Here is a 19,559-nt window from a genome sequence, read left to right as displayed (position 1 = left end):
TCTGGTAATGATTTATCTCAACATATTAGATCTTTAGTGAGTGTGATTTAAACTCAACTTCAAATATTTTGAGTTTGAAATTTCTGATTTGACTTTGAGACAATGGTGCTCTGAGGGTTTGTCCTTTAAGGGCCTTTCAGGCCATCAGCTTTTTCCAGCAGAGCCTCTAAATGGAGTGAATGGCCACCTGGGAATAACGCAAGTAATATTTTCACCGTAGCAGAAGAGGAAATGCTGTATTTACTAATTCCTTAGGAGGGCATTTACTTCAAAAGATAATGTGAAAGCTGCCATTACACCTCTTTTGTTCCAGCTTTCTGAATTTTGAATGGAAGATTAACCAGAATATTTTCTATGCTCAGGTTCACTAGGGTAAGAAAGATGCTTTAGTCAACTCTAACTTGGCCTAAATATCTACTGAATTAAATTCTTTATAGCTTTCTGAAGGACTGAAAAGTGCTGCTGCAGAAGATGGGAATTGATATGAGAGGGCAGAGCAAGAAAAATGTGAGACTGTTAAGCCGATCACTGCTGCCTCGTGGATTTGAGAAGTGGAGAAAAGCTCATCTCCAGAGAGAGTAACTGAGATGGCAAATGCAAATTGGTACATGAAATCTATTTCACGCGGCTTACGTGCTTGTCCACCCCCACCCCCACCCCCCGCCCCAGCTTCATGACTTGTGGGATCCTCAGGAACTGAGAGTAGTTTGTTTTGAACTCTGGATGATTTCCTTATAACAAGATGATCATTGTATTCTATACAGGGAAAGAAATTTTAGCTCTCAACTGCAGAGGAAGCTTTTTATTTATTTATTTATTTATTTTAGCAGTTGTGAAGAGCTTATGGATAAATACCCAATTTTCAAAAGTTACTTATTTGTAATGAGCGTATTTGAGGAGGTTCTACATCTGTTTTTGCATATTTGTCTAAGGTTCTTGCATTCCTTTCTGTGTGTGTCCTACTTATGTTAACAGTTGTGAAGCATTTTTTTTATTATGAAGAGTGTCTCCATCTCTAATACTTAAGTGCTTATGCCTGCAAAATGGGTGGCCTGATTTGTGTGAAATAACTGTATTGTGTGAGAGGTTGATCTGGAAAAATAATTAGAGTATAAAGACAGGTGAGAGGTGCATTGTTTTACAAAGCAATATACTGATTAAATGGTTTGTCTCAGATAACATTAAAAAAAGTCTGTTTGCAAGGAGAGATTGAAAATCCCAGCTCAGTTGTCAGTTGTTGGGTTTGTATAATGCATTTGATATATTGAATTTTCTTGTCTAAGCTCATGGCTGAGCTGCAAACTGGGCCTAGCTCACCTGCATCTGAGTTGTCATAACTCCAGAAGAATTTGTTATAGTAGTAATGTTTTAAGTAATTTGTCCTTTTCCTCCCACTGAGTTTCAGGTTTCTCTAGTGTTCATTTATGACCCTCACGGTCAGCTCAGGACTGACTGTAGAAATAGCTGATGAAGTTGGCCAGCAAGGCTTTTTCCAACAGCTGCAGGTGGCGTTGCACGGAGGAGTGTCGCGCCGGTGCTGGTGCTGGCGCTGGCGCTGGTGCTGGTGTTGGTGCTGGTCCTGGCGCTGGCATGAGCAGGCTGCGTGACTGGGCCGGCAGGTCTCTGTGTCCCTCGGCACGGAGTGGCGGTGGGTGGCTTCATCCTGACTGACCGAGCTGCTGGGCTGCAGGTGCAGCCATTTCGTTTGGGGTTAGAGGTAACAGGGAATTCCCTGTTTTCCCACTTTTGGATCGGATAGCTTCTTCTGGCTAAGCCCTTGGTCATATGAGGAATCAGGGTAAGGGAGGGGGGAATAGCCTATGCAAAGCATACATACATTTGGTGTGGCTTTATGTAGTTTCAGAGTTGCACAGCTAGATATTTCTGAACTTCAGTTATAAAAGAGTTTCATTTTTGCCCTCTGTCCCAATAGCAAAAAGACTGAATTTTGAGCCCAGTAAGAAATGTAGAAAATATTGCGTAACTGCAGGAAGCATTGTTTTAATGCGAGTTTCATGGAGATGTGTGTTTAACAAGTCTGACGTTTGGTTTGTTTTTGTTTCTGGGCTTTTTTCTTAAGAAGAGTTAGATATTTGAAACCTATTAGCTCCTTCTCAATAATAAATTAAAATTTAAACAAAATTTTGAGCTGAAGCTTTGGCATCTGCTTATTGAATCAAATGAACATTAAAAAATTCCTAGCAAGCCTCAGATAGTTACATGAGAAATACTGGAAAGAAAAACCACTGCAATGTTTCCAAACACTTTTTAAAATTTAAATTTGTTTTTATTTTGTAGCTTCCTTCAAAAGTTTCTGCTATAGGTTGTGCTCAATGTTCAAAAGCAGTTAACTTCATTGTTTTTTTTTGTTTTATTTGCCACTTGATTTTTAAAGATTGAATGAATATTAGGATTGAAAATAGTATTGAATGTTTGCAATTATTATTTAACATAACTTATGTATGACAACTGTAGATACCAGTGAGACTTAAGTTTGTGATTTGTTAGCTGCGTGCTGTTGTGCATCAGGACCTGTTTAGTCGCACACACAAACACAAGCTGCTAACAGTTTGTTAGCTGCATAATCTAATTGTCTCCTAATGAATGTAGATGCTTTGCAGAGGATAGGCTTGAAACTGGCTGCGAAACCCTTGTCCTCTCGCTGTCCACTTCCTGCCCTCTGCCACGCCCTCGGCCTTTAGACGCGGCGCTTGTGCCAAAACTTCTAATCTCCCTCCTACTCTCTGGGGTTGCAATCCATCTAAATGCTGGCAGGTTTATTGCTGATGTTTCTTTTTTTTCCAAAGTAATTACAAAAAGCCTTGTTAGTATCTTATTCTGTGACGATGTCAAATTATTTTTTCATTCTGAAAGGTACCGTATCTGAGGCCATTTTTAGGCACTGATCTCTCACCATTAGGGAGACTTCGAGCAGATTCAAGTTGTGCAAGATTCCTGAAAATTTGAATTTAGTTTTGACTTCCAATGTAGGGAAAAAATATTTTAATGGTATTTGTTTATGCTAGAACTACAGTCAGCTCACATCTTGTTTTGCTTACTAAATATCTTCCAAGGGCTGATGATTTTGTTTGTTCTGATTGTGAGACATGTAAGTGTTGGTCCCTGTGAGGCTGCTCTGCAAATCTGCAAACTGATAAAACCTGTAAAATGTGTTAGGTGGAGTGATCATCTGATTTGTTAAATTGCTGGATGTATTTGGCTGTTGAATGCAAATCTACTATAGAAGATTAAAAGCCTGTTTATGTAGTTGGTCTTCAATAATTTTTGTGTATGAGGCCATCAAGAAGTTGTGTAGGATATAGCAATGACTTGGAGAAAAGCAGCTGTTTATAATAAAACGGATATAATCAGGAAAACCTTTGTTTGATTTTTCCCATCTGGACACTCCTGTTACTACAAGGGGAAGGAGCAAAATACTTTGTTTATTTTAGGGCACTTAAAGAAGAAGGAAATCTCAACCTTCTCGTGTGGGAGTTACTAGTTGTTGTGGACAGTAGCGCCTTTTTTAACTCTCCTTCAGAAGTGATCTGTAAACAGCTGATATGGCTAAGACAAAGTTAGATCCCCTGAATACTTTCTATTGAGAACTGAATAGCTTAGTTTTCACTAATTTTAATAGAAGCTGGAATGTTTATTATTACTGTGGGATCAGATATTGCCTGCCTAACTGAAAATGAGTGAGTAACCAAACTGGAAGCCCAAGAGATATTTAGTTACACATTATTCTTGAGTGGAAGTACTCTTTTTCTATTCCTAGTGTAGAAAACTGTAAATGTAAAAAAGAGTAAATGTAAGAAAGACTAAATGAGCAGTTGCGATTGTAATGGCAAGGGCAATGTGATCAAAAATGAGATGATATGTGGTACATTGGTGGCAATGGCAAACTACAGATGTTTGAAAATATTCACAGCAATGTCAGTTAAGATACAGGGATCATGAGCTAACATTAGCAATTGACTGAGATAAACATTGCATTTTCTCTTTTGAAGGTTTCTTTTTAACTGTTTAAATTTGTTGATAAAAGATCTAATAAGACGCAATCACATTTTAAGGAAACAGTTGATGCTGTTGTAGCTTTGTCACATCCACACAGTATGGTGACAGCTCATATGAATATCTCGGCTTGCTTGTCTGTTGTTTCTGTTTGTTTTTTTTCTTCTCTCATTTTCCATGTGTGGTCTGTTTCATAAGGATATATCGCAAAAGTGATGGGAACTGTGTGATGATGTGGTTCATTGACTTTTGCTGGGCAAGTCTTTAAAAAGACCTTGCCTTTCCTATTAGCAAGCACCTCTGTTCAGCTTGCCTCAACTTTGCAAAGGAATCTTGTGAATTCTTACAGAAGAACCAAATGGCAGATTTAAGCATCTAGATGCAACGGCCTGCTTTGGCTTATGAGCTTTGCAAAAGGTATCACCATCTGTTGATGATGTAGCAAGGGGCAGCGTATTTTTATTTAATTCGCCTGTTCAATATCACTTTTTAATTTTGGCTTTAGACAGGGCCATTCCATCTTCCCCTCCTCCCACGTGAAGCTGGAATGAACATTGTCATCTGGAGGACCTATTACAAGAATGCCATGAAAATATGAAAATACGTACCCATTTATTCTGCAGTTTGTCTCTAAAGTATCCTGCTTCAGTTCCTCTAAAAACTGGCCCAAATCAGTTCTATCGTACTAAGTTAAAATGGGAGAGGAGGAGGGAGAAAATGGCATAACTGAATCATGGCAGGATGTGGTTTTGCAGAGTAGCTCAAGAAGCAATTGTGGAGGGTGAGCTAAATAGTATTCAAAAACAGGCTTCAGTTGTCCAAGTGTTCATTTGCATTTACTGTCTGGTTTAAATTGAAAACCCTGCTATGTAAAAACAAAGTTTTAAAGAAATATATCTGGTTTTAAACCAGTAACCAAAGACCGCAAAGTAACTTACTTTTATTAGTCTTGGAGAAAATTCTAGTGTTTGCTGGCTTGTGGTCTGGATGTGAAACGTACAAAAATATTATTATTTTTTCTGATGTTGAATCTGTTTCTTTCTTGCAGAATAATAGAAAACCAATTTTGTTCCATTATATAATGATTCTTCAGATAAGCACTAAGAAGATAGAATTAACTCTTTTAAACATAGTTTAACCTGATAAGTTTGTATTAACGCGTATGCCTTGTGTCGTTGTGTGGTGTCAGCTCATCAACATGAAAACAAAATAATTAGGATGAACGTTGTAAAGCTCTGCACAAGCGAGCTCTGTTCTTGTGTTCCTAGTGTTTGGATGAACATGGGTTTAGTTGTTTTCGGGCACAGCAGCTGTGCTTTTCTGTTATCCTGCATCAAAAGGACTTATGTGTAGCTCCTCATGGGTAAAGTACTTTCTGCCTGCAACTTCATGTTCATCCTCATGTGTCTTCCCTTATTTTTACCCAGCTCAAACTTTGAGAAAGCAGAGAAAATTCATGTACAGACTTCAGGAGCAGCTGAAACGGATATGCATGAAATATATGTGATACAATGCTATCAAATCAAGGCAATGAGAAAATCAGGTCATCTCGCACTGCTTGCCCTTCTGTTCCTCCTGCCCCATTTGCACCTCTCCAGCATTGCCCTGACCATCTACCATGTGTGAGGCAGCAGGATGATTAACCCCGACCTCTCTTAACATCCCTATATTAAATTCCTGTGCTCCCGCACAAGCATTTGTCCCACTAAACATTTGAAACTGCTAGTGTTGTGTGATTGAGTAAAATCATCTCCTTTTATTACTGAGGGGTAAAAAACCCTAATATTTTAAAAGGTAAAGCGTGATTAGCATACGCAACTATCATTTCAAGCTAACAGAGAAAAAAATTTCTAGCAGTTCTTTAAAGCGCAGAGTCACAGTGCTGAGTACGCAAAATGCTACAAATGTACTGGACATATAGTTATTTGGCCAACCTTTGCAAGGGATGATAAAAACAGATGGTTGGAGAGCACGCTGGCGTTCCTGTTTTGGCTAAAAACAGCCAGCTCATACTCTGATACCTGCTGCCTTTTGTCATGTACAAAAACAGTAATGGTAAGATAGGTACTAGAAGAAAGATTAGCTTTATGACAGACTAACTGGCATTGCTAAATCAGGTGGTGGTTGCAAGTGTATCAGCAGATCAGCCTTGGCAAAGTCACACTGGTTTTCCAGTGGCCTCTCCAACTCCACATAAACCTTTTCATACTCTGCTGAGGAAGCTCAGTCGTGGAGTGAAAAATTAGGAAGCATATTCAGAAACTGGGTTGATTGTTTGGATGAAACTGTCGAAGTTTCAATGAAGTGTCAACTGGGTCTTTTGTAGCGAGTAAATCTGTGTTGATTGAGTTTCCTTGGTCCTGTCTTGCATTCTTTGTAAGTGGACTTGTCGATGAAATCAAGGCTATTGCTTTTATGTGTCCCCCTTCCCCCCCAGCCGTGTGAAGTCTTAAATACTTGCCCTTAATTTCAAATGACAGGTTACTATCAGACAGCATTTTCTAGTAGCTTGCAGTAGGTGACTGCTTATTCCAGCTGAAGTTGGGCAATATTTAGAAAGAGGGATTTGGAATTTGCACCTATTTAAGACAGCTCATTACAGGGGGAATTTTTACTTTTAGCCAGGGAGAGAGAAACTTTGAGTTCTTCCAGAATTTTGGCTTTTGAATCATCACAGGGGCTATTATTTTAGATTTTAATATGGCTTTGGTACACTTGCAGATAGGCAGATTTGAAAAAACAATATAAGCATGGGAACTCAACAACAAAACTCCTGCTGTCATGCAAATACCTTTTTCATAATAAAGAACAAGGGAGGAGAAGCATAATTTCCTATAAGTGAACGCCTTCTCAAAAGAATGTTTTGCAGTGTTGTCCAAAAAATGTTGGCTGATTTACAAAATATCTGTATTATTTAAATGTGCTGTGGTGTTGGTTTTATTTTTATGTTTTTGAATGTCATTTATAATGTTGCTTGTAGATTAGCCAGGTATTCTTGTTCTGACAGGAGAGAGGTGGTTAATCATTTTAACCTTATATGAGCTTTTCTGGCTCATTTTCCTGTTTGTGAAACAATAATGCTCTTCCACCTGTGGAAATACAATGTTACTGAGGAATGCCACATGACATTGCCGGCACTTCGTATATTTTTTAATAGGACTAGAGGAAATTGCTGATGATATTTATTTGCCTTTCAATTTCATCTGCTGTTTGAATAATATCTTTTAACGGTGTGATATTTAAAAACATTTAATTGACTAATTTAGTAAAGCATGGCCATTTTATTTCTTTTTATATAAATTTTGTATAATTTTTACATATATAAAAATTTATATACATTTTTATTTAAAATTTGGGGAAGGTTGCTCACTGTATGTGAATGTCCGGAGGTGCATGGAAAACCAATGTGCTGATGAAGAACTTTAACCACTTATACTTTTTCCTCTCATTTTGATAGCTGAAATGTGTGAATTAATCAACTAAGTCCAAAAATGTTTTGCTTTGCAGTACTGATAGTTTAAAGATACTTTTTAGTGTTGCATCTTACTAATGTTTTATGTTTAATGTAGCATTTGAATTGCCCTGCTGGCATGAGTGAGATATTCTGTTTTGGTAATGTGAGGGAAGCGTGAAAATGTTGGTGGGATCAGGCCTCATTTCCAGTGGGGGAGTGGCCAACTCACAAGATTTCTTGGAACTGTAGAAATGTAGTAAATGTTTTGAAACTTGTAGTTCTTATTGTTTAGAGTGAAAATGTTAAGCATGTTTTTAATATGCTCCTTTTCCACTATTAAAGCATTACAGTGAAATAATTACATTCCTTTCAATCCATTTAAGACTTTACATGGTTTCCACTAACAGTAAAAATAAAAGTAAAAACAATTAAAATAGTTTTGGGTTTTTTTCTTTTCTCTTCAGGAATTTATTTACTACAAGGCTAAATTGACAAATTTTGTTAAAGGCAATTTCTTTTATTCCTGTGTCTGTATTTGAACCAGATGCTTAATCTAATTCTTTCTAGTACTTGTTTCATATGGCAATAAACAGGGAGGAGAACGAGTGCTAGTGCAGCTTGTTTGTGTGATACTGAGAGGTTGCTCATTCAGTTTCTTGCTCCTTGGTCAGGTTTGTCCTGGCTTCAGAGGGGGCGATTGTGCCCCGTCGCTGCTGGCGTGCTGCATAATGGATGAGCCTGAGCCGATGGAGGCAGCAGGTGTTGTAGCAATAGAGAAGAGCAGTGTTTGTTTTTGTTGTAAGCATCATCAATCCTTCTTCCCTTCCCTCTCTCTGCTCTGAGTGTCCTCCAAACAAAAACTCCCTGTATCTGCAGCAGCAGGGGAGAAAATAGCAACAATCTGCCCCCTGTAACATTGCTGTTTTCTATCTCAGGGGTAGCCTTTTAAATAGATCTTGATTTGGTGCTCCAGATCTGTAAGTGGTGTATTTATCATTGCAGGGTACAACAATACTGATTTATGAATTCCATTTAGCGGAAAACTCAGTATCTACATGTAACTGCCCTATTCCACCTAAATAGGATGAATGAAAAATGCCCCTCAATTACAGTGCTCATTATGCACTGCAAGATGGCTACTCTTATGGGAGGAACCTGCTGAAAGATAGGTCTAAACATTCTTCAAATGGGAGAGAGTATAATTTGGGGCAGAGGTGAGGTGAACATGTTTCAGAAGAGGAAAAAAAGAATTAACAGGATTTTTTTCTTAGTTTTGTGTAAGATGAAAGCTGCTCTTGGAAGTGCCTTTTAAATCTTACAGGAATGTTTTTTTTTTTCTTTTTAAAGGCAGTGAAATCTACTGCTGACTCATGTCTGCTTTGGAAGAGACTTGCTTGAAAACATCAGTTGATTCTAGCTATTCTTAAGTGTTTCCCTTGTCTGGAGCAGCAATGGAAGCCATCGTTTCCTTCTGCAGGGCTGTTGTATCTTTTTCAGGGTTTAGGACACCAAAGGTGTGGAGCAGAGTGGGGGAGAACAGAAAACCTGTCTTTGGGACCCAGTTGTTGCCTGTGGTTGCAGGGGTATTCTTATCACTTCTGTGCTTATCTGGAAGTACTGGAAGTAGAGATGGCATTTGTAGTGCAAGCCTTCTGGCTGTGGCTTCTCTTTATCCCTCTCACTATGTTGTCTTCTAGTTGATGGAGCCTCACTTAGGGCCAGGTTTTAATTATTGCAGAATAGCTTAAAGTTTCACTGAACCAATGGACTACTGTGGGTTTTCTCCCTCAGAAATTATTTGCAAAACATGGAAAGCTTGGTATAAGCACTGTCAGGGGCCTGGGTGCACTAAGAGGCCTTAATGGCCTTGACCAGACTCATGTGGGACCCACACCCCTGCCCATGGCCCAGGAGCTCCTTTTAAGCTCAGCCAGGGCTCCCTGGGATTGCATCCCATGGGTGAGGGCACTGCCCGTGCTGGGATCACCCTCGCTGCCAGCTCAGCTCCCCTTGGGGAGCAGCTGGTCCTTGCTGCTCCCCGACAGCACTGTGAATATAGCTCCACCCTTGCTAGGTGGCCAAATAGTGCTTAAAAACTGGCTTAGCTGGAAAAGCGTTCAAACAGAGTGTAAATGCTTTTCCTTAACTCTGTCTCCATAGAGGCAGGAACAAAAGCATACTTAGCTTAAAAATAAAGCCACTTCCAAAAGGTTGTTAATGAAGACCTCAAAAGTGTCTGACTTTGAATTAAGGTTAGCTTTCTTTCTTCAGGAAAGCAGATTTTTTTCTGCATTCCATGATTTTTAAAATGTGCTTTTATTCCTATGTAGAAGTGGGTAGTTGTGCAGTTTTGTTTGCAAGTGACTGCAAAGCTATGGCATGCAGTTTTGTTCCTATTGGAGAATGTGCCAAGTGATGATCCAGAGTTTGGAAGGAACGTCCAAGGAGCTGAAATATTGCTCTCATAAGTGTTATTTTTTTTCTTTCCCACCTTTTTTTCCTCTCTCCCTTTTATTTGAAAGGAGCAAAGTTTTGCAGAGTTATATTGGCAGCAGATAAAATTGTGCTTTTCAGCTGTGTTTCTGTATAAAGTGACGTTTCCCACATACAGTTTCTTAGCTTTGTTTGTGCTGGGCTTGCAGGCTTACTGCCCGGAGAACCAGGTCTTAAAATGACTTGCTGAGTTACAGTTCTATATATATATATATTTAAATTGTACAGACTGTAAATGGGACATTTTACATGTGGACTTGTCTTGATGTGACTTGATGACATTAAATTTAAAAGCTTCAAGGTAGACTGGTGCCTAGTGATGCTCATCGGTGGCATTTCAGAGGCTCCACTGAGATCTAAAGACATTAAGAGTCATGTTTAAATGGTTGGTTAAATTCAGTAATAGTTTGCTCAGATGAACACCTAATTTCTTCAAAAAGGGAAGATGGTGTCTTCTGGCAGACATTCTTCATCACAAAAGTTTAGTAATTACTGAGCTTTGGTAGTCTCCCTAGAATATCTGTTGCCAGTGGTTAATGACAAGCTGAAGTGCTTCTAGTGTTAGGCCTCTGTAACTTGCAGCTTCTTGCATGTTTGTATCCCTGTCTCTGTCCAGCTTTAAATGTGTTGTGCAGTTTTAAAGTTGTCTGCCAAGATGCACATTCCTGGCACAAAGCAATGTACTGGAGTCAAAGACGTGCTTGTTCAAGAAGTAGTGCAGTGGTGTAAAATGCAGATCTTATGCAGTGATAATGTAAAATAGGTTAGAGCAGCGTGAGGTGTTGATTAACAAACCTAGATACTGCAGCAACCTCCTCGTCTCCTTACAGAGCTGTTGATCTCTTCATTGCTTTGAGAGTGAGACAAGACATTGAGCCCAATAAGGAATCTGCTGCTTGTGTTTTGTTCTGCCTCTGCAGCTGTAATTAGTTGACAGAGCTTTAAACACTTCTGATTCAGCACTGTCTAAACTTTATAAAGCTGGAGGAGACAAAATCGAGTGTTTTAATAGCAGATGTTTTGGTTTCAACATGTAAATGATGCAATGTAGCATAGATTTTGGAGGAGCAATCTTCCAGTAGTCTAAGAATCCCATCCTGTGGGATATTGCAGTCAGGAAAAGGAGTTAAAAGACAAAACTATGCTCATTCTAATGCTTTTCTTTTTTTTAAAAGATGGCCAGAACCCTGATTTCCTGTTTTGTTGGATAGTTGCTAGTGCCACCTGAGGCAAAGGAAAAATTTCTCCTGGCCTTTGAAGCTTCCTAAAAATATGCGAGACCGACATGTTGGGCTGACAACTCCTCTGAGCCCCGTAGCCAGAGCCTGAGTGATCTCTCTCCTTCCAGCACTGATTCCAGCTTCAAGAGGGATCACATCAGAGAAACAATAAAGGCTAGATCAATAGCTATTGCTTTTGGGAGTAGGTCCCTCTGTACATTTTCCTCTGCATGCACCTGAAGAGGACCAGTAGAAAGGCAAATCTGCCCTTGGCAAATACTAGGCAGGCATACTAGAAAGGTTGGAAAATTCTGAATAACTTTAATCAGCCTTTCACTTTTCATTGGGCAGACTGTTTGTTTAGCCTGGTTGGGTAAGAAAATAACAAAACCTTGGAAAAGGGAAGCTTGGAAGGTGTTCATGATAGCTGGTAATTATTAGTCATCTGCTCCTCTTCCCTTCTAGGAGTCAGAAACTTTCCTTAAGCACTGGCTCACCCTGAAGAGGTCAGAAATGGAGCAGGTTGTGCAGCAGCAAAAGGATTTTCAATTTACCTCGTGGGGTAGCCAAATAGGGAGCTTTCTCCAGGCATTGAGAGGACTGAGGACAGGCTCTGTGGGAACTGCCAGGACTAGATGAAATGAGGGCCTCAAATCAGAGAGGTACCTTCTGCACTCTTGTCTTCTGATTCATTTTTCTTGTTCAGTCTACATTGTACATGCTAATCTTAATCTCTGCCCCGTTGTTCTTCTGCACAGAAAAGAAAAGAGTACAGAACTAAAGAACATACCATTATGATAAGATGTTGCTTCCATCAAACAAAAGTTATGTTCCTAAAATAATGCTTCATTCCTCATTCTCCCAAGTCAGGGAGGAGGATAAGCATTTGACTGGTAAATCAATGGCAAAAGCCTGCAAACCCCCTTCTTTTTAACTCACATTAAAACTAACAGATGATGAATCCCACGATACAGGAAATAAGTTTTTCTCATAGATGCCTTATTTTTTCTTTCTTTCTTTTTTTTTTTTTAACAATAAAAGGAACCCCAAATTGAATCACTGATTGAAACCAGGTAATTTAGGGTGTTCTGTCATGTCTGTCATCTGGTATCTAAATTTGATAATACTGCCTGAAGTACAGAGAAGAACCTGGTTACCCGTAAAACAATGATGCAACAGCAATTTACTGACTGTCAAATACAAATTTGATGTAATGGATTACCTGCTGCTAGGTGAAGTTTTCAGGAATTGCACTGCAGCCAAGGGAAGTCTGAGGGAAGTTGCTTTTAAGTTCTCTCTTGCCGCTCTTTGCTCCTTTTCCCCCCAGACTATTCAACCTTTAATGAGATGTTTTTGGCCCCCACCCCTAGTGGAAGATTGCTAAGTTTGGCAATGCAGCTGGGAAATGTATACAAACAGAATTAGGGAGGGCAGATTAGAAAAGAACCTGACTTACTGTATCACAGCATTTTAACACACCTCAGCAGCTTGCCAGCCAACTGGGATTATACTCCAGATGTCCTGGCAGAAATGTGTACAGCTCTGTAAGATCATAAATCCAAACAATGTATGGTAACATTGTGTGCATATTATGCTACTGTTATCAGGGCAGATTTTTAGTGTGGAAAGCTCTGGTGACGGGCAGGATTAGTAAGGCCAAAACCTTCCCATATTTAACTTTAAAGTCTTAAGTAGGTAATAGCTGCTGATGGAGGTGGTATGTAAATGGAGAAAGGAGGAATAGTACTGCCTGTGCTTCAGCAGCAGCTTCCTTTGCTTGCAGTTGTCTTCTCTCATCACGGCTTGGCCATTCAGCAGGCAGAATTGTAGTGCAGATGCTCAGAGGCAAATTTCTTCTCTCTGCTGGCATATTCCAAAACATTGAGGGGATATTGCCAAAGACTTGCTAAACTCAAGCTGATCTGCCTGAGTGAACAGAGTAGTTCTGCCCTGTAGCAGCTTAGAGTTGGCTTGTGATCTGTCGTGAGTGTAAGTGGAGCTCTGTTGTCTTCACTTGGGAAATTTTTGTGAAGTAGGAAGAACAGAGATGGTGGAGGCCTTGTGTGGGCTTTGCCTCTGGTGCATTTAATTTAGTCTTCTTTCTTTATTTCTTTTGTCATGTTTCCTAAATGCAGTGCTGACTGAACCTGTTCTTTTAGTGTACACATTAAATGTAAATACGGGTGTTCATTCATAGAGTCATTCACTCACTAAAATAGCTGTAAAGTATCTGAAAAAATCAGCTGTTGTGTTTTTTTTAATTGTCATTTCCCTTGTGGAAAAGAAAAGCCACTGACTAGCATCCTGTAGCAAAGAAATCATTCCTTTAGTGAGGACATACATCTGGGTCCACCAAAAGGATTGGGAGTGTTTTTTTGTCAGTGGATATCGTTCTCCCATGCTGTATGTGGACACCACATTATCACTCAACCCAGCTGACTGACAATGTGGTAGTGGCAGAAGGGAATATTGAAGCAAATAGAGGAGAATATGCTGTTGCATAGTTTATTCTATTGTTGCTAGAAAAAACAGAGTTCCTATGAAGAATGGAAAAGAGTGGGTAAAATCCCTGACATTTTAAAGAATAGTAGGAGGGTGAAAGAGCAAGAAGAAAAGGAAAAGAAAGAGGACTTCAGCATGGCTAGTTAACTTTTCAAATTGCAATTAAACTTAAGTAACCAAAAAGTGGAAGATCTAAAAATAAATTAATGTTAAGTGCTTTGTTTGCAGATTAATATTGCTACCCAAGTGTGAAATCTCTGCCCTTCCTCCCATGCATTCTTGAAATGTTCAAGCTCAATACCACAGACTTTCAGATTGCTTCAGAGCTGGCCACATGAGTCATCTTGAGCTCCTGCTATTTTTTTCCTTGATAATAGCAATTCACACTAGAGAAGTTTAAGTTGCTCATCTTTTTATTCATTTAATAGTATGTTGCCTCAACACTGCAATGCCTTGCAGAGCTTTGTACAGAACCCTTGTCATCATTCAGCTTTTCTGGAAGATATGTGTGCCTAGGCCACTATTGCTTGCTGTCAGTAAGCTCCATTCATGCAGTCTTCAAGTCTGTCTGTGAGTCAACAAACTTCCTAATATTTATAATAAAGCTGTTCAGCAGTGGTTTGTATTGATACGATTTTATGGATGTAATTCCTACAGCTCATACCTGGATGATGTGTCGTGTCCATTTTTACAGATAGAGCAAAGCACTGCATGTACAGTACATGGCAAGACCAGGAGCTGAGGGAGACTCTCTGAATCCCATTGCTCTGCCACAAGAATTTGGTATAAATCTTCACTGCAAAATGTAAAGCTGACTCTAACTTCCGCAGTGTTGTTTAATGCGGAAATCTCTTGTCTATATTTCATGGAAATGGAATTTAATTATGCATATTCGTGTTAGTAGCTCAAGTGTAATTTTGGAAATGGGGAAGTAGGAATTTATTACTTTAGAGAGGCCCAATCTTGATGCCCTAAAACTGTCATACATCTTTTGTGACTTGTGTGGCCTTCTGCTTTTACGATCCAGTGCTTTTGGGGTACATACCTGTGATTACTACAGTCTAAGCCTTACTTACACATCTCCCTGAAGTAAAAGCAATATTTTTTCCAGTTAATGGAAAATTAATTATGGCAACAACACACCTTGGTGGGTTTTTTTGAGTAAAAATTGATATGGGGGGGGAGGGGAAGCAATTGCCCCAAATTGAAATGCAGTGTATCCAGGTACAAAAAAAACCCGAACAGCATACCAAATGTAACTTTTTGAAATCTTTCTTTCTGTCTTTGCTGTCATGCTTCACAAGCTCTCCAAAAGGTATAGCGAGTAATAGAGACCTCTCCCTGCTGAGGTCTATTTTTTTTGTTCCCTGCTTTACATGCTACTTTCAAATGTGCGCATAAAAAATCAAGCTAACTATTTTCAAAGCATTGCCCCTGATGAGACAGTGTTTATTCAACTTTTTATGTCTTGCTGTCCAAAATAAATTTCACCTGAGAACAGCATCTGCTCACTGATTTGTCACCTTTTCTTTTTCATGCCCTTAAGTTGTTTTGACACCAGAGGCTTTGCAAGCTCCATGCAATGTATTTCATGAAACAGCAGCAGCAATACAAAATGCAAAGAAAACAATGTGAACTGAAGCTCAGTGAAAACAGAGTTGTGTAATATGGCACTGGTTAGTGGCTGGATGACAGCCATGCTTGATGACATAAATTTAATGGCATGTGTAACTGCAAAGAACAAAGGAGTTAATCGACAACAATACTGTATATAAGAAATGTTACTGTGTGTAAGTATGTATTAAAGTTGTTGCCATAAGCTTGTGATAGAGAGCCAGTGCGCTGTGGTTTAGTCTGCTAATACTCCTTTTAGAAAAACTTTATTATTCATTTTAGGCTTAGTTCTCTGGGTTGTTAAGTGGTAGTGAAACAAAGAAGCATGTCCGGCAGTGAAATAATTGCCCTGGTTGAAGATGCAGCTTTTTACAGAAGAGAAAATATCATCCAGATGATGAATAAAAACAGTTTCCTTCTCACGCAAGTGAAGCACCATAATAAATTATATTGTGCTTAGATTCTGTTCTCTATTTTTAAATTTCAGTATGCTATGGAAAGACCACTCTTTTCCTCTCATTAAAGAAGTGCCAGGCTTTTCACTAATCACTAGCAGGACACAACTTGTATTTTTCCTTTAAGATGTCTGGTTCTATCTTTTGCACCCCTGCACTATAGAGAATTACAATGTAATGGCATTATAGAAAGAAATAGGTATGTATTGTGCTTTCTCCAGTGCTGCCTGAGTGTGCTCATCTGTATCTGTGACATGGGGCTGATGGTCGGTAGTGCTGTCACAACCAGATGCAGTTGTGTCTTGAAAGCCTGTAAGCTGTGGTGGTCTAGAGAGGGCTCTGCGAGGAAAGGCCGGTACTCAGTATTCTGTCAGTTAACAGCTTCAGTGGCTTTGGGGTGTCTTGGGTTCTGTGGGGTTTTTTTTTCTTTTCTTAAGGGAGCAGGATATAGACCACCTTGCAGTCGTCCATGAATATTTTTCTACCGTTTCAGTTCTGAACACCAGCTCTCTGCAGTATGAAAGCTGATGGGCTAAAAATTGGTTCTCCTGTTTTCCAGCTTTCTGTACTTGTACTTACAAGGTTTTTTTGCCCAGTAAAGCTCTGTAGAATAGGGATAGTCAGGGCTCCCCTTAGTCATTGTATGTCAGCATTTTCACAGTTCCATCCAGTTGGTCACACTGGAGGCTTTTATCCAGAAGTGGGGAGATAGAGATGTAAGAAGATAAACCTGTAGGAGCAGAACTGTGCTCTGGTAACATTCATTAGCATTAACATAGGCCTGTGGTGCATGCCGCTGTTTTGTGATATCATGGCTGCTGTATGCATTTTGCTTTTTACATGGGACTGGGCAAACTTTCATATGCATTTTGCTATGCAGCACTCCATTTACAAATAGCAGAGTGCCAGTCCTTTTACCTGAAGTCAATTCAAAGCCTCGCACCTCCTGCTGTCAGCGTGCTGAGCAAGTGTGATCACGGCAATGTGCGTCAGCCTGGCCTGGGGGCCCAGGGCAGCTGGTCTCGAGGGCAGAGCAGGGTGTGCACCCCCGTGCATGTGCGTGTGCGGATGCCAGGAAAGTGAGCTCTCACTTCCCCTGGAAAAGGTGGAGTCCAGCTTCTTGCTCCTCTCAGGCCCCTTTTGGGTTTATCTTTGACATTTACAATGTCATGTTCACATTTATTTTTAGTTTCTAGGCTTTCTCTGTTGCATTTTTCTTACATTTTAATTGCCTAAATCAGGAGACTTGTAGTTGATTAATGTTTCCGCTCTGCAGCTGGATCATCTAGAGCAGGTATAAACCTTTCCATGCCTTACTGACTTCCAGTTCCTTTCTAAAGACATGTCATGTTCCTTTTTAAAGACCTACTCTCAGTTCTTATTGTACCTTTTACTAGATGAATTGTTGTTCCAGCTGTGCATTTGCATTTTATGCTATTCATGATTTCATGAGTTTATTCATGCAGCCATTATGTATGAAACCTTCCTACATCAGCAGTAATGACAGCGATACCGATGGTTTTCGCAGGTAGATTCTTATTTGAATTGTGTTAAGTTTCAGCACTGCTGCCTGGTGAATAAGGATGTTCAACAAACACATAAAAAAATGACTTCCATAGCTGGAACGTTTGATGTTGCTCTCAGGTTGAGGAGTGAAACAAGGTGCCTATCACCCTTTTTCCCTCACAGAAGTCTTCCCCTGTGAATGAAATTGTTATGAAATAGCCCTTCCTACTTCTATACTGTACTTTATTCTATGGATGAAATAAAAGAAAAGTCAGTTTCTGATGTGCTCAGTCTATTGTTCATCCCAAATGCTTGATAATGGTTAGATTATCATGATATCCATCTGTCCCAGCAGATCAAGGTTAGAGATCATTTACTACTGGCATATTGCACGTGGTTTCTTTTTGAGGTATGAGGGCAACACAATGCATTGTTCTACTTTATATATTTGTATGAGGTGTGGTTGTCAACGTACGTCTCTCTGAGGCAGCTTTAAGAATATGGAGGGAGGGTTAAAGTTATACACAGGTCATACCAGTTTGCAGGGAGAAATTCCTTCATTTTGAGGATCAGTATGTTTATGGTCAAGTGCTGGATTAGGTTTTAGGATTTGTATTTGCACTTGAATTCAATAAAAAGTGTTATTGTCTAAGACTGTGTATAGCCATAACTGGCATTTGTAAAGCTGGTGCAGTCACTAATTCCGTGAGAAAGCGACAAACTTGTCAGTCTTTATAAATTGCTGTCTTTATGACAGGAAACTGGGAGGGGAAGAGTCTTGTGTCTGAGTGGAGCAGCAAGTAGAAAACGGGTATGTAAGGACAGCTGTGTCCCCAAGTCACTGTTCTCGATGGTGGAAGCAAAGCCCAGAGCAAGGGTCTTGCTGAAGGATTGGATCCGAGCCATGAGAACTCTGTGAACATCCGTTGAATGTTTTGGCTGGATGAGGAGAAGACCTTCTGGAGTGCAGTTAAAATCTGGGTGGTTTCTTTTGTTTCTGTTCAGCTCTCTCTAAACATAGTAACTATTCTTATGTATTTGTTGGTGGTAATAAAATACATTTTCACTGAACATGTCATCTGTTGGGAACGATTTGAGGATTAACGCAAGGCATTGCCAAAAGGATAGTGAGTCATAAACAGGGGTTCAGTCATGCTTGCAGTGGCCGGCACCCTCAGGCAAGGTTCGGATTCCTAGAAGGTCCCTAGATGGTCCATCTCTGAGCAACACTGGCTGGCTTAAGAGCTCATAATCACGAATGTACCTCCTGCTCCAAGCGTGCCTGACAGGCTGCCGACAGTAGGTGCCTAAACTTCAGTGTCCACTGAGTTTGTATTCTTGCTTATGGTTGGCTCCATGATGTGAAATATTCTTTACTATGACCAGGAGTTTTGTGGCGTGCTTCTGAAGGGCTATAACTCATACGAATGCTTCCAGCTGGATTTGCTTATTCTGTAAAGGTGATAGGTTAAAGGCCATAAGTTCAAGTCCAATACCCAAAGCAAAAATTTTGAACATGGTGCAAAAAAGTAGTAAGAGTATACAGTTTGTCTAAATGCACTAATTCTAAAATTTAAAACACTTTAAAATGTTTTTGAAATTTTATTCTAAAGGTTACATTGTGGGCTTTGGGTGGAGGGGTGGGATTGTTTTGTTTTTGTTTTTTACTTCTAGAGAACAGGTCTCTTATAATATGTAATTGCACTGGTTGGGGCAAATGCTTTGTTTTATGTGTTAAATAGCTCAATGAGTTGAGAAGGAGGAAACTAGTTGATGGACAGGACTCAGCCTGTAAAGTTCAGATGTTTCCTTTACAGCAGATGCTTTAACTGAATGTTAAGAATTGCCCTTGAAAAGTACACCTTTTAATGGATGCCACTCTTTTGTTTCCCCTTACTTTTTTTGCAGCAAGTGACAAGCAGAAGTTTTGGTGAGAAGGATTTTCGTTCTGGATTAGAAAATGGGATTCTTCTGTGTGAGTAAGTAACACTTTTAGTTTTGAGCCTTGAATACAGTCTTGACTGAAAATGAAATGAACTTCAGCTAGTATCTCCAACTGTTGGTTTCCTTTTGCGAGTTTTGACATTATGCACACTAGTTATTTCACTGCAGTATCCTTTTGGTGCCAATGCTATTGTTATGGTGCAGATTGAAATGTGGCTTAAAGAAAACAGGTTTTGCAAAGTGCTTCCCTCACTCCACCCCAGCTCCTTAGTGAGTTTTGTGAAGTAAAAATGATGTTTGCTTTTTGGTTTCCTTTCATTTAAAGATGTTAATTGCAGATTGGCGAATGGTGTTCCA

General features: G+C 39.6%; 1 protein-coding gene across 1 annotated transcript in view; it reads left to right on the top strand.

Annotated features, from left to right (window-relative positions):
* LIMCH1 (LIM and calponin homology domains 1) overlaps nucleotides 1–19,559 on the top strand; it is a 190,098-nt gene that overhangs the window by 48,376 nt on the left and 122,163 nt on the right. Inside the window, exon 2 of the mRNA XM_067298104.1 lies at nucleotides 19,167–19,237. Coding sequence (XP_067154205.1) covers nucleotides 19,167–19,237 — 71 coding nt within the window. The remainder of the gene's footprint in view (nucleotides 1–19,166; nucleotides 19,238–19,559) is intronic.

Source organism: Apteryx mantelli, chromosome 5 (genome assembly GCF_036417845.1).
Source record: "Apteryx mantelli isolate bAptMan1 chromosome 5, bAptMan1.hap1, whole genome shotgun sequence".
Lineage (NCBI taxonomy): Eukaryota > Metazoa > Chordata > Aves > Apterygiformes > Apterygidae > Apteryx > Apteryx mantelli.
Note: the sequence above shows the minus strand (reverse complement) of the source record. Positions and strands in the feature narration are given on the sequence as shown.